General features: G+C 38.7%; 1 protein-coding gene across 7 annotated transcripts in view; it reads left to right on the forward strand.

Moving 5' to 3' along the window:
• Window positions 1-5: 5 nt before the first annotated feature.
• Window positions 6-15090, forward strand: part of ASPM (assembly factor for spindle microtubules) — a 30484-nt gene continuing 15399 nt past the window's right edge. For 6 of the 7 annotated variants that reach the window (XM_055724296.1, XM_055724298.1, XM_055724299.1 and 3 more), the window contains exons 1-17: window positions 6-379; window positions 1811-1954; window positions 2331-3642; window positions 5554-5655; window positions 6370-6516; window positions 7375-7620; window positions 7778-7845; window positions 8385-8526; window positions 8605-8735; window positions 9420-9595; window positions 9696-9841; window positions 9922-10007; window positions 11225-11440; window positions 12321-12537; window positions 12624-12769; window positions 12880-13008; window positions 14384-14578. In XM_055724296.1, coding sequence (XP_055580271.1) covers window positions 83-379; window positions 1811-1954; window positions 2331-3642; window positions 5554-5655; window positions 6370-6516; window positions 7375-7620; window positions 7778-7845; window positions 8385-8526; window positions 8605-8735; window positions 9420-9595; window positions 9696-9841; window positions 9922-10007; window positions 11225-11440; window positions 12321-12537; window positions 12624-12769; window positions 12880-13008; window positions 14384-14578 — 3900 coding nt within the window. In that variant the 5' untranslated portion in view covers window positions 6-82. The remainder of the gene's footprint in view (window positions 380-1810; window positions 1955-2330; window positions 3643-5553; window positions 5656-6369; window positions 6517-7374; window positions 7621-7777; window positions 7846-8384; window positions 8527-8604; window positions 8736-9419; window positions 9596-9695; window positions 9842-9921; window positions 10008-11224; window positions 11441-12320; window positions 12538-12623; window positions 12770-12879; window positions 13009-14383; window positions 14579-15090) is intronic. The other variant, XM_055724297.1, reaches the window with a different exon arrangement.

Consider the following 15090-nt stretch of genomic DNA (forward strand, 5'->3'; position numbering starts at 1 on the left):
AGCGGCCGGGCGGCGGCGCGGCAGTTGGGCGCTGAGCGCAGCGGGGCCGGTCCCGGTCCCCGTCCCCGGTGCTGCCCCGACCATGGCCGATGCCTTCTCCGGCGCGGCGGTGCGGGAGCTGGGCTCCAGCCCCAGCGGGAGGCGGTGCTGGGCCGCGCCGGGGGGCGCCGAGGCCGCGGACGAGGCCCACGCCGTGCTGGTGCTGAGCCACTTCTGCCGGCCGCCCTTCCTCAGCTTCGGCCGCCTGCGAGTGGGCGCCGCCCGCGCGCGTCTCCTGGCCGTCGAGAACCCCAACGCGGAGGACGTCGAGGTGGTCGTCGACCGCTTCCCGCCGTCCGCCAGGGGCTTCGGCATCGAGCGTCGCCGCTTTTTCGTGCCGGTACGGCGGGGAGCGGGGCTGGGCGGGGGCTGCCTGCGAGCGACGGGACCCCGAGCCGTGCGCTGCCGGCGGGGGGGGGGGCGGCGGGGGCCGGGCCGCTGCCCGCCTCGGCTGGGAAAGCCCCGCCGCCGGCCTGGGGGGTGTCGCAGCGGGGCCGGGGGTGGCGGGGTGAGCCTCCCGGCGGTGGGGGCTGCCGAGGCGGGGGGTCCTGGCGCTGCGCGGCGTCCCGAAGGAGGGCGCACAGCACCCACCCAGCCAAGCCGCAGCGCCGTGGGGCTCCAGAGGCAGGGGGGTGGGGGTGGGGGTGGGGTTCGAACAGCGACCTCCGGGCGTGTGTCGGGAAGGGGCCGAGGGAGCTCGTCGTGAGAAGGATGCTAATTCCACTGTTCCGTACGTTAATTAATAACTCAATAGAGAGCAAAGCAGGCTAAATCAAGGGGTAAATGTTTACAGTTCCCAAGGAAATGTAAACTGTGGTTAATCCCAGCAATTCCAATTTTTAAAAGGCCCACTTAGACCAACATATATGTGGTCATGTAGAGTCTCCGGTCGTTGTGAGAGAGGAAGAAACTGGAGATCTCTTGAAACGGTGTGCTTATAAAAATAAGCTGGAGTCTTGCTGTGAAATATTTGAATAACAACTTCCTGCATTAAAGAATACTATTGCCAACGAGCTGTACTGTGTAAGCACCTACTGAATTAGTTAGTGCGTTTCCACTAAATGCACCTGCCCTGGGTGATGGAACTCCTTGCTCAAGTGCTCCAGAGACACTGGTTGTTTTCACACTCTCTGTTTTGATCTTGTCTGAGGTATAGCAGTTTTTTGTTCTGTTAGTATTGGTACCAGCAGAGCACCAAAATGATTTGGTTGAGTATCACTGTGCACAAAAAATCTTCATGTAGGTTGTGCAAAGCTCCTGACTTTCTTACTCATTTGCAGTGTCTTTACTTTCATTCAATGAACTTGCATGTCAAATTTCATCTTTGAAGGTCAATTGACTAAAAAAATGGACACATGTATTTAGATTCAGCTAAAGTCCTAAAAATTAACCTCTGACAACTGTAATTCTCTCAAAATTACTTTAGAGGGCATATCTGGTTAATATGCAAAAATGTGTGTAGTTTCTTCTACTTACCTTTACTCAACTCTTGTCCTTTCTGCTGTTCTGTGTGTTCTTGCTTGTTTTGTGTTATTGTTTCATTAAGAGGTATATGCCCTTTTAGTAAGACATTTTTGATAGAGGCTGTTTAAATTCACATCAGAGGGGAAAAAAATGACATTTAAATGTTTAACAGTTGTTTATCATTTAGTGTTGTGGGAATATGTGTTACTTCTGTATACTGCTTCTCATTTGATTTGATTGCTTTATCTGCAATGTTACATAAGCATACCTAAGTGCTAGGTATTAAACGTTTCCTTTTCTCCAATAGTCAGGACAAAGAATCTTTGTTTCTGTAACATGGACACCATTAGAAGAAGGAAAAGTCAGAGAACTGGTAACTTTTGTTATTAATGGCATTGTAAAGCATCAGGCTGTGCTTCTGGGTGTTGCTGAGCAGCCTCTGAAGAAAAAGGTGAGTGTGTGTTTGTTATGTGTCTTAATTCTATTACTTTGGTGTAGCTGACATGTTTTCCTTTATTAGTAGAAGATTCAGTGAAGGCGAACTGAACACTGAGAAATGATACTGTCTATGGGATCACCCAATGTCTTCAAATTTTTTCAGCTGGGTTGGAAAGTAGATACTGGTACATTACAGCTTAGAGAATAAAACTAAAACGTGACCAAAAAAGCTGTTTTCAAGCCTAGAAATAACTTAATGGTGGATTTTGGACTACGTGTTATTTTTACGGTGTTTTTAGACTTTGAATGAATACACTGGTAACGTTCACTTTTGCAGACAACTACTTGGAAAGTCAGCATACTAATTTCTATTTATGGCTCTTTTTCAGAAGAGTCTTTGGGATGCTATAAAAAAGAAAAGGTCTTCAGAAACATCTGCTTCAATAAAAGTTAAAAGAAGTACTTCAGAAGTTAAAAATGTTAATAAAACCTTTCAGGTTTTCCAGAAGGTGGATAGACATAGAAGCCCACTTCAGCCATGTGAAAATCAGAACACAGTGCAAAATAATATATCCCCAGGAAATGACTCTTTTCTTGGCTCAGAAAATAAATTGCCTATATCTCCTATTGCACCAGTGCTAGAAGAACATTGTAGTACTGTTCGCACGCCACTTGAAATGAGAAGATCTACTGCGTTCTCGGATATTGCTACTGCTGTAAATGAGAAGTTACTGCCTGAAATAGACAACTGTAACGAGCACAATGAATTAAAATCTGAAAGTGCCTACAATTCTGCTGGATTAGCACAACTTAACTGTATATCCTCACTGTTTTGCAGTCCAGAACACTCACCATCTGTGCCTGTTGTAAGTACAAGGAGAATTTTAAGTCCAGATTCTTTTTTAAATGGCAGTTTTCAAGCGGATATAGATACAATAGAGCAGCCTGTTCCAATTCTGTCACCTGATCAGTTTGTGAAAGACAGCTTGTCAGATAAGCAGTCAAAGACTCCTGAGATCGAGGGAGCTTTAATATCGTCTGCTGCAGAGACTTACATTGTAAAGGAATTCCTGCCCTCAAGATGGAAAGAAGATGGAGATGTAGAGACAAAACCATATGTTCATATAGAACACAACTTAAATGAAGTCTTTGAAGTGCATAATGTAGAATCACAGGTACTTAATGATGAAAAACCCAAAGAAAATCACTTCAATTTTCCTTCTACAGAGGAACTTCAGACTCACAATTCTCGGAAAGAACAACCAAAAAAGCGTCCAGTTCTTTCTGCCACTGTGATAAAAAAGACTTCTGATGCCGCTGAAGAAAAAAGCATGAAAACTCTCCAGCCAAAATCTAAAAAATGCCTTAGTAAAGTGATAACAGAATGTGCTAATGTGGTGCCTGTACATACAAAAGCAGAAATATCTAAATGCCTTCCAGTTATAGGTCCCGTTTCAGCTGAAAAGAAGTGTCACAATGACAAAGTAAATTCATCTCCTACTGGATCAACTTCTTTGTGTCGTAAGAGGAAGAGTGATTTTTATGCAGAAAATAGTAGACTTACAGCTCCAGTGCACGTGGAAGAAGTGGAAAGAAAAAGAACTCATACATCTAGTGCAGACAATAAAATGCATGTTACTATGAGACCATCAGCGTTCAAACCCACAAACCGAGAGCGAGTAGGGCAGAGGAAGAAAGGTGGTGAGCACCGTTTCCTTCATTTACCACTTACTGAAAGATGCCTTCTGAGATTTGTGTAACAAACTGAACTATCTAGCAGTAGTCAGGTATACTCCATATCTGAAATGTGGGCCTTTGCAGTTTGTTAGACGTTATTTGCATTTTAAAAATTTGTAAACTAGGTCAGAGTTTTGGTTATGTAATTGACTTTAAATTTACTTTATTCTTTTGTGAACCTTGTTAATGACAGTAACATGAAAAGTATCTGACAGTTCTCGAGCAGAGCCCTTGTTATGTAATTTGAATTTATTAGAAACTGCATGAGATTTGTCATATGTATGCTTACCACTGTGAATATTTGACTCCATTGCTGTGGTCACATGTTTTCAAATAGGCAGTTCCCAAACCTGCCTGCTTTTTGCTATCTGTGGGTATCTTGTTGGCAGGTCATGTGTAGATCTTTCTGCCTTTGTAGTTTGCCAGTACTTTGTTGCTTGAAGATCAGAAGCTGACTTCTTCTATTTCAGCGTATTTTGGTTTTTTAAAATGTTCCATTCCCACATATGCTCTGGAATACAAAAAGGATGAGGGTCTGTGCATTTAATTTGCAGAATCTTCATGCAGTCCCTGCAATTTAACAGGAAAAAATCTTCATGGCTTTTAGATGAGAATAACATATGCTGCTTTCTTCAGTTCAGATTATCTCTTCTGTTACTTAGATTTGATCTGGGGCTTTCAGTAACATGCTTTGGTTTCAGGCTTTTTAAGATAGTCTATGTACAAGCATAACATGCTAACAGTGTTAGTGTGCAGCAGGAAAAGCTGAGTTATCCACCAGGTTATTTCTATTCATCCATTAGGGTAAGGGTATATGGGCCGGACAAGGGAGTGTTCTGTGAGCCCAAAATTACTTAGGTGACTTTTAATCCTAGTTGTGAAATGATGCCAGCTTTGAGTTATGTTCTTGACAATTTTTCTCAAGAAATACAACTTGTTATTGTTTTAATTGCACAGGCATTGTCTCTAGGCTTCACAGAGAAAAATCATATTTCACTACTAGAGGTTAACTTTGAAATGCCAATCATTAATTTAATCCATTTGAGGTCTTTACTGAAATCTTTATTATTAGGATGTATCTAAAATCTATTAGAAGTGCTTGAGAGATTGGAGTGACTTCTTCACTTCTCTAGAAGTGACAATTCCATGAAAAGCACTGCTTTGGCTAAGCAGGAGGGTGCAGGCTGTAATTTACGATCTTACCTTTTTTCTTTCTGAAGTATCATCTTGTCAGGGGGTATCAGGCAGCCACCGTAGTCCATCTGCAACAGCACACTATTTTAGTCCTTCATTTGGTGTCAACATAAAAAGTTACTGTGCTAAAAGTGTAAACTTTTACATGTCGAGAGTTCAGACAGCCTGGATCTGCACTTTTTCCTTGTGTTTTAAGTCCTTCTACCAGCATGTAGTGGATAAAACTTAATTAGCTAGTGCCTCGATGCCTAAACTAACGCAAGTCAGGCTGCCCAGAAATGAATATTCATGCAATATGCTATCAAACTGTGGGAAGAGGTGGGTCAAGCCCTAAAATTCATACCTCTTACCCCAGATGTTTATAGAATACACTTTCACATGTTCTAATAAATGTTTTTACCAATTAGCTTAGTGTTTCTAGCCATAGGATAATGAGTTGCAAACAGTACATTTCCATAGTATGGAAGAACTGTGAAATACAGTAGCACTTATTTACTTAACTGTTTTTCACTTTTAATTGTAGTTAGACTGGTTTGCTTAACTTCTTCCATCAAGAGGAGATTGTTGGTATTTTGTGTGGGTTCATGGGGAATTGCTCTAGTTCCATGCTTTGTAGGCGAGAGAACCTGAATACACTTACTTTCACTGACACCGTTGATATGTGTGTGTTAATGCTTGTAGGTTCTTCACTTCAGAAAGCATCTAAAACTACCAAAAGAATTAGTAAACCCATCCCTGGATTGGCCCAATCTCACCTGACATTTGTGAAACCACTGAAAACAGGTAGGCAGGCTTCTGGGGGTCAGTAAAACAGCATACACTGAGCTGAAGGTTGCAGTTGTACTACTGGTAGCTGGTAAGACCCAACTGGTTAGAGTTGAGATTTGTACCTACAATGAATCAGTATCTAGTAGAAGAACATATGTAACCTTTTGTGTTCCGTTTTGACTGCTCGTAATAAAATTGGTTGCTACGCGTGACCAGCTGAAGGTAAATACCACTTTCCTCCATTTTTACCTGTTAAGCGTAAAAGCTACAGTACAGATGTGTTCCCAGCTGACTGATGGTTATCAGTGAAATGCCTCTTCCATATCTGATACACAGAATATCTAAGAAGAGAAAACTTCTTACCAAAAAGATACTAGTTTTGCAGAGCTAATAATACTAAGTTGATCTGATCAGAAAAATGCATCTATAAAAAGGTTTTTCCTGGATATAATCCAGCTCAACTTGGTTTTACCCTGAGATGTGCAATGCAAATGGCCTGGGTTCTAGAAATCTTGTCTTTGTTCTAGTGCTTTAAAAACTCAATCTGTGTTTTGTTGCTGAAATTTATTTAATGGTGGCTGATCTGCAAATCACTGAAGATGCTAATAATCTGCTTTTTTTCTGCTGTAGTGCTATATGGAGTGCCAAATGTTAATCCTTTCCACAATGAAATGTATATTGGTTATCAAACATTTCAAGAACTACAGAGACTTTTTTTTTTTTTTTCAGCTATTCCTAGGCACCCAATGCCTTTTGCTGCTAAAAACATGTTTTATGATGAACGTTGGAAGGAGAAGCAGCAACGAGGTTTCACCTGGTGGTTAAATTTTGTACTCACTCCTGATGACTTCAGTGTAAAAACAAACACCTCACAAGGTAAGAGTACAAGAATTTTCACTTTGTCTCTTAATGTTCTTAAACATTATATAATGTACTTTATAATATTAGTGAATAGTAGTACTAGCTTAAGACTAGTCCCAGCTTGTTACTTTAGTTTGTGTAACATCAAGCTCTTAGGGAAGACTAGATTTTTAGTGTTTAATTCTTACGTATCACCTGTGTTTCCCTTTTTAGTATTTGACTTAATACTATGGTAATCACAAAACAAATGTTTGGTAATGCTTCAGTAGCAGTTATGCTAGAAAATATGGAATATGGTAAACCAAAAGCTGTTCTTCCATTGGAGAAGGGCAGTCCATCCCAGTAGAGTTTTATAACCCTTTTCAGAGCCCTATATTCCCCTTGTGATAAGTGTGGATGGTGCACTGTTCACGCCAAGCACAGCATCCCACACACCTGAATGGGGAGTGTGCTCTGCAGCAAGAAAATACGCATTGGAGCATGTGGCTGTGGCAATTCTCAGTGGGTGTTGAGTGGGGAATCCCTACTTACTGAGAAACCCTATAGCTGTCACTTTACTAAAATAATGGTAATGTACTTTTTCCTCTGTCTTTTAGTTTCAGTCTAAAAATCTGAAGATGGTACAACTGATCTTAAAACCGAATTCCTTGCACTGCTCACTTATGAAATAAGCATTGTTATATTAAATATTTGACTAATATGTATGTACTTGACAATACATGTTTAGTGCAACAGGTGATAAGCTTCCTGAGGGATAAAATCATTAGTCAGAAGAAAAGAACAAAATGTGAACTTAGAGAGGAAAAAAAATGAGTTGGACAAAGTGACCTTTATTTGGGATGTAAATGTATACTTTTGTGTGTGTTTAAACAGTAAACGCAGCTTCTCTTGTCTTGGGACAAGAGAAACTCCATAAAACCAGTATTCCTAAAGCACCGACAAAGGATGAAGCATCTCTAAGAGCTTATACGGCTCAGCGTAAGCTGAATCAATTGCGACGTGCTGCTTGCCGTTTGTTTACATCTGAAACAATGGCTAAAGCAATCAAGAAACTGGAAATTGAGATTGAAAGTAGACGTTTGCTAGTTCGTAGAGACAGACACCTCTGGAAAGATGTAGGTAAGAATACTAGAACTTTGCATCCTCTCTTTTCTTGTAAGTAGAAAAAGGATTATTCACATGCTAAGTTGATATAATCTAAAGTTGGTTGATAGAAATCTTTGCTATAAATACAAAGTGTTTGCTGAATATAATATTATAAGCTGCTCTCTTGCAGGAGAGAGACAGAAAATCCTTAACTGGCTTTTATCTTACAACCCTTTGTGGCTGCGCATAGGTCTGGAGGTAAGTGCAGAATTTATGGTCTATAATCAAAGTTTAAAGGACATTAGCATATTTTTTTAGTAGGGGATGTTTTATATTTTCTGTGTTACTAATTCAGGTAGGTTCAATTTAGTTGTAGCATGTTTACGTCACTTTTAAATTATTACAAAAGACTTGCTTTACCTTATTAAATAGGAAAATACTTACTAAAGGAAAATGGAAGTTAACTCCCTGAGCAAAAACACAACAGCAGTTTCCTAGTAGTTTCACTTTTCTTTACTAAGCTGGAGAAAAATGCAATTGTTTGAAAGTTCTGCATCTGAAGATGCCATCAATCAGGATGATCATACAGGTTTTGAAATGAGACTTCAGAAATTTGCTTTGGTTTTATCCTTCAATGACTGGTTTGAAAAATGGATGGGTTCTTAGTGATCAGTTACCATTTACTACTTCAGAATTTCAGTAATGTATGGTATTCAAAAAAAACCTCTTAGTATTTAAGGTAATTTTTTAACTGTTCTGCTTTTTTTTTTTTTTTTTTTTCCCTCCTTTCACATCAGACTGTTTATGGAGAACTGATAGCTTTGGAGAGTAATAGTGATGTTAGGGGTTTAGCAATTTTTATCCTTAATCGCTTGCTTTGGAATCCTGACATTGCAGCTGAATACAGACACCCCACTGTGCCTCACCTTTACCGAGAAGGTAACTACTACTTCCAAAAATAGGTTATTTTTGGCACTTTATTTTTGAACACACTCTTAATGGGTTCTGTTGTTTTAGGTCATGAAGAAGCTCTGTCAGAGTTCACACTGAAAAAATTACTGCTGTTAGTTTGCTTTCTGGATTATGCCAAACGGTCCAGAGTGATTGATCATGACCCTTGCCTGTTCTGTAAGGATGCAGAGTTCAAGGTAAGAGAGCTGTGATTTGATGTCTCCCTCCAATATTGTCCTAAGACTCAAAGTAGAATTTTTATTGTATTTTTTTTATCTGACCATGTACTTTTCTTAAACAAATCTTGGCTGTTCAGCCTTTTACATGAACATTCTCAACACATCTCGCAGTCATGCAAAGGAATTCCCAAGGAAATGCTGAGGTGTTGATCCTGTAGGAAGGACTCCGTTATCTTGTGTTATCTGGGTTCCTTCTCTAAAGCTAAGCTTCTGCGTTATTTTTAAATATTGCTCTAGCGTACTGCAGCTGATCTTAACTGTAAGTTTGGTGTTTTCTGTTATTTTGCTGTGATAAGAAAGATTATGGAATGTTCGTCATACAAAGGCTTTTACGGAGAAATATGCTATGTTCAAATAAAATCATTTTTCTTTGGTTTGTAGTGTGTAGACAGACTGAGAAAAAAGCATTCCTGAATTTGACGGTGATTTCAGTGACACGGTAGTCGGGTATGATGAAAATTAAAGCTGTGTGAACTGGCTAAAAATAAATAAAATTTATCATTTTAAATATTAGGCAAGGAAATGTGGAACGTAGTTTGGAGGACAAGATGAGAATTATATTCTGCTTGACAAATATTGTTAAGATTTATCTCTTTTTTTTTTTTCTTTTTTTTTTCTTTTTTTTTTTTTTTCCCCCTTTAGGCTAGCAAAGACCTTCTGCTTGCATTTTCTCGGGACTTCCTGAGTGGCGAAGGTGACCTTTCCCGCCATCTTGGTTTCTTAGGACTACCTGTCAGTCATGTTCAAACTCCACTGGATGAATTTGATTTTGCTGTAACAAATCTGGCTGTGGACTTACAGTGTGGCATTCGTCTTGTGTGCGTTGATACAGAATTACTTTGAACTATTTATTCTCTTTTATATAATACTTCATATGGGCTCAGCCAAGGCATTAACCTGTGAAATTCCCTTTGATAGGAGAACAATGGAACTTCTCACCAAAAACTGGAATCTTTCAAAACAACTGAGAGTTCCTGCAATAAGTCGTCTACAGAAGATGCATAATGTTGACATTGTTCTTAATGTCCTTAAAGAGCGAGGAATTCACTTGAAAGATGAAAGTGGTAAGGCCTAGAAGTCCAGGGTTATTCTAAGTGTGTTGGAGGTCTAGTGCACACTTTAAATTCCTTGTTTTATTTGATAGGTGCTTCAATTGACTCCAGGGATATTGTAGATAGACATAGAGAACGAACATTAGCACTCCTGTGGAAAATTGCCTTTGCCTTCCAGGTACTATTCAATTACTTTGTTTGTTACTAGTTACAAATGAGCGATAATGAAGACACCAGTCTTTCAGGAATGTTTGTTGTCTGTGAAAGCCTCTACTAATCAAATTTTAGACTGAGAGGTGCTCAGCTTTATATGTTCAAAGTGCCATGCAAACTTCACCTGTATGTGCTAACTGTTCTCTAACGATACCGTTTAGATAACGTGCTTTTTCTTATGTAATTTCATAGAAGATTCTGGAAAAAACGTAACTTCTGAGTTTATGCTGTATGCCAACAGAACTGATAATTCAAAGTGAAATAATGTTGGTCTCAGACTGCTGGTGTAAGCCCTTACTAACTGAAAAGACGTTTTGAGGTTGCGCTGACAGACAGTTACAGAGTAAGCTCTGAAGCTATAGCTCTTCTACTTTTTTCCATCTGTCTGAAACAGTCAGTTTGAAGAAACATTCTTGAAATAAGAATGAAGACTTCTTAAGCATTTATGCAATGGCATTTCAAAGCTACTGGAAAAAATTAGTAGAGGAGGCAAAAACAGTTTTCTTAAGACTGTTTTAAGAGTTAACTGAGTCAGGTAGTCTTTTGAAAATAAGTATCCACAGAACTATCAGAGAGCCATAAGAACATAGTAAAAATCAAATGAATTGTTTTCTTTCTTAACTACTGTCACAGTATTGAGTAGTTGCCTTCCTCTGGTTAGTTCTCCTGATGCATGTGTGGGTCACAGTTGCATTATTTTGATTAAAGAAATAATTTCAGTGAGCTTTATCCAAGCCCTGTGGATATGCTAATTGTTCTCCAGATCTTCTTAGACCATCACAGCTCGAGTCCCCTTGAGTCCCTTAAATGAGGAGTGGTGCATGGACTCAGTCAAAATGCAGGCGAGACTCTGAAATTGTTTCTTCTGAAAGTATGGTGAACTTACACAGGCTGTTACAGAGATTTTCTCTGTTTTCCCCAACTATTAACTAATGAACTGTTCTACACAGAACAGCAGGAGTGTTCTTTTATCTGAAGCAGTTGGTAGCAGACACTGCTATCTATGCTGGAAGATCCAGATTATCCACTACTGATTCAATGTGGCCGGTCCTGCTGAGTATTGATAGTAGTTTCTCTTTAAAATGCCATATCTAAAGCCTCAGTGTCCAGCTGCTGTAATGCATGACATGTCAGACTGTTGGTGACATAAATAAAATCTTTTTTTTTCTTTCTTCCTAATAGGTGGACGTTTTTCTTAATGTGGAACAGTTAAAAGAAGAAATTGAGTTTTTAAAGAATGTACACAAGAAGAAAACAAAACTGGGTGCTCTCAAGACTTTTCCAAATTGCTGTAGAGTACCAGATAATAGTAGTAACTTCTCACCTCAAAGATATAGTGAAAATGTGAAGCTGCTGATGGCATGGGTTAATGCTGTTTGTGGATTTTACAATATCAAGGTAACTAGTTTTGTGTACACTTCAGTAAATGCATCCTTTACTGTCTAAAGAATACTTACTCGTTATAGAGCAGAATTCTTCAAGCTATCAAATATCTAGTAGCAGCCAACGGTAATTTGTTTTAAATATCCTTCTGGACTTTGTTTAATCTGATTTGAAATAACCGTCTTTTTGTGGGTTTAGCTGCAGCTCTCTTTTTAAACAAATTTTAGCGAAAGGATCTCCCCTTGCAGTTAGTCTTACACATAAAAATGCCTTTTTAAAGTGGAACATTTTTTGTGGAATATGAGGTTGTTTGAGTGTTGGGTTTTTTTTAACAAACATTTCTCCTAAAAGTATTTGTACATAAAATTTTCACCATTTATATGATCTGTGAGAGTTAAACTACTATTTCGGATAAGGGGAATTCTTGTCCTCAAGAGAGGTGTTTGGGACATGTTTGTTCCTTCCAAAAAGAGAAGCCCTGTTCAGAGACTTGTCTCTGGTCAGAATACAGTCACACCTGCTAGTTTTTCTGAAGGGTAAAATAAAGCACTTAATTTCTGAACTTGCATCAGTCTTATTATGCACTATCTTCCTACTGTAAAGGTATCTAAAGAAGTTTCTTCTGTAGAAAGATTGCTTTCTTTTTGGTTTCTTAAATGTTTCCCTTGGAGATTCAGTCTTAGTGATTCACACTAATTTCTGGTGATTTCTGGTTTCTCACAGCTATATGTCACTATATAGTGAATGTTCACTAGCTGCATAAATTTTTAATTAAAAAATTTTGCACTTGGTCACTTTCAAAGGTACAAGATAACAAATTCTGTATCCGCTTTCTAGCAATTGACTGGTAACAAAAATTCAAGGAACTTGTATCTTACTGTATTTTATTGAACAGGTGGAAAATTTCACAGTGTCTTTCTCGGATGGTAGAGTATTATGTCATTTGATTCATCATTATCATCCATGTTACGTGCCTTTGGAAGCTGTGTGCCAACGTACAACTCAAACAGTAGAATGCTCCAGAACTGTTACGGTGGGATTAAACTCTTCCTCCTCATCCTCTTCAGAGTCAGATACTTCTGTAAATGTTATGGAAGAAATGTTTGACCAAGGTGAGTTATTTGATGCACAGAAGTTCATGATAAATCTATTTATTTTGGGCACAATCTGATTTGACAAACACTTTCTCTGTACAAAGCTACAACTGCTGCAGTCCTATACAAGGAACTCTTGGACAATGAAAGGAAAAACTTCCAGCTGATCAATGCTGCAGTTTCTGACCTAGGTGGAATACCAGCAATGATTCATCACTCAGACATGTCAAATACAATTCCTGATGAGAAGGTAAGATTTTTTTTCAAGTTGGATGTAAACATCCAACTGTTCTGCTCGCTTGTCAGTGTGGGCTGCTCTTCTGTATAGCCCTTAACTTGTTGTGTTCTGTGTTTATATAGGTTGTTATTACCTACCTATCATTTCTGTGTTCGCGGCTTCTAGATCTTCAGCAAGAAGCTAGAGCTGCACAATTAATTCAGTCTGCTTGGAGGAATTACAGGCTGAAAAGGGAACTGAGACTTTCTCAGGTACTCTTTGTCTGCGCAATGTTTATAGATTCTGGTTTGAGAAATACTAAATAAAGAATATAAATGTATTGTTTGGAGTATACAGGTTTATTAGAATAATATTGGCATTTAAATTAGTAAGTTCCATTTTTAGTACCAAGGACGTATATTTTGATAGTGTAATCTACTAAAACCCACTTTCATTTAAGACTTTTCTGAAGTAACTACATTTGTTTAAAGGCTGCTATTCTTTCTTCTGTGTTCTTAAGGCCTTTTACTAGTATATCAAACATAAAATAGTTGCACTGCTTCCTTAAAAAGGGAGCAGTTAATTTTTAATTCCTATTAATGTCTACAAGATGAAGAGTAATTAAGCTTCTGCATGAATTTACTCTTTTTGTTCAGGAACTAAACTGCACCAGTGTTTTGAGTTGAATCTCTTGAGTTCTGGTGTTTTGTTTCTTGCTTTTCTAGTTACACCAGATCTTGTGATGATTTTAAAACTATGGCACCATTAAGGTTTATAAATGCTACCACTGTGTCTGAGACACATATTATTCTATGTTGGAGCAGTGTTCAAGTGAAATATCTAAGAATCTGTGGTCTAGAAGGGGGCAGAGGTTATATTTATGTAGTTTTTTTCATCTCCAGTTTCTTTACCGTATAAAAACTATACAGCTGTCATAATGATGACAAAACATTCCCTTCATAAATGTTTTTAAATATTTGTAAAGATGCTGGTAGGTGGAGGGGGAATCAAAGCCTAAGCATTGCACCATTGTTTTTTATTTAATCTTTCAATGTGCGTATGTGTACTTTGCCCTATGGTAGGATAGACAGTAGGGTTCTGATAAGATGATCTAAATATTGACTGTTTACATTTGTTTGCTGCTCTTTCTTTTTACTTTGATGTACATAATTTTGTTATTATACTCTCTGGGTTACTACAAAAACGCTGGATGGTATGTGCGAACAAAACTCTAGGCTAGATGGACATGAGCTTGTATGGCTCTCTTTATACTCTTGTATTATTTAAATATAGCTGGAAAGCATTCTAGAATGCTCTATTAGTAAGGGTATTTAAAAATCTTATGAGAATTCTTAAAATTGAGGCTTAATAATGGGTTTCTTAGGAGTGCGGAAGAATCGAGTATCAAAGAGAAAGAACTGTGAAGGTGGGAGGATGCAGATTTAAGTGATACAACCCTTTTACAAAGAACTCGGTGCTGAAATAAGTGTTCTGTCTCTGAAAAGTTATTTTACTAGAATAAAGAAAAGCTGTGTTATCAACAAGCCTAATTTTTATGAGATTGTTTTAGGTTTTTATTTTAGTACAGCAAAAAACTTGAGTGACGATTCTAATCCTGATAGTTCAGTGGAAATTCACTCTTTGTAGGAAAGAGACAGAGCTGCTCAGATAATTCAAAAATCTGCATTAAATTTCCTGTCTCGTCAACGCACACTGAGGAAAGTGAATGCAGCAGTTTCCATTCAGAAGCACTGGAGAAGATACTTAGCCAGGATGATTTTTTTAAATCTGAAAAAGAAAAAACTGGAGGAAGCCAGAAATAAATCTGCCACAGTCATTCAGGTAACATGATCTAAATTGAGATTACACTGTAAGGAAACTCTGAAACCTACAAGAAAAAGGCTTATGTGGGGTCATGTGTTCTGCTTACAGCAATTGGTGTCTTCATGAAAATGTAATACAATTCCTCCCGTCTGCCCCCACCCCTACCCCCACCCCCCAGCCCGTTGAGATATTTTGGTAACTTTCTCTCTTCAGAGAGAATTGGTAATGCACTACTAAATTACCAGTTGTTCCTTCTTAGTGAATATTTTGGTATACCATAAACATTAAAACATTGGACCTTAAACCAGTCAATGTAAGGACTGATCAGATTGTGTTGGCTTGTCTTTTTGCAGCTACTGAACACTACTTAAGCTTTAAAAAAACCCATAAATTACCCTCCTAGTGTTAATGACACGTGCAGTAGCCATGTTCAGAATGGCAGACATTAGTTACTGGTTGGTAGTTGGGCATTTAATTGTTTCTCAAGATACTTTTCCCCCTATTAACCAAAGCTAAATGTTATATTCTTA

This window comes from Falco cherrug, chromosome 12 (assembly GCF_023634085.1).
Source record: "Falco cherrug isolate bFalChe1 chromosome 12, bFalChe1.pri, whole genome shotgun sequence".
Classification (NCBI taxonomy): Eukaryota; Metazoa; Chordata; class Aves; order Falconiformes; family Falconidae; genus Falco; species Falco cherrug.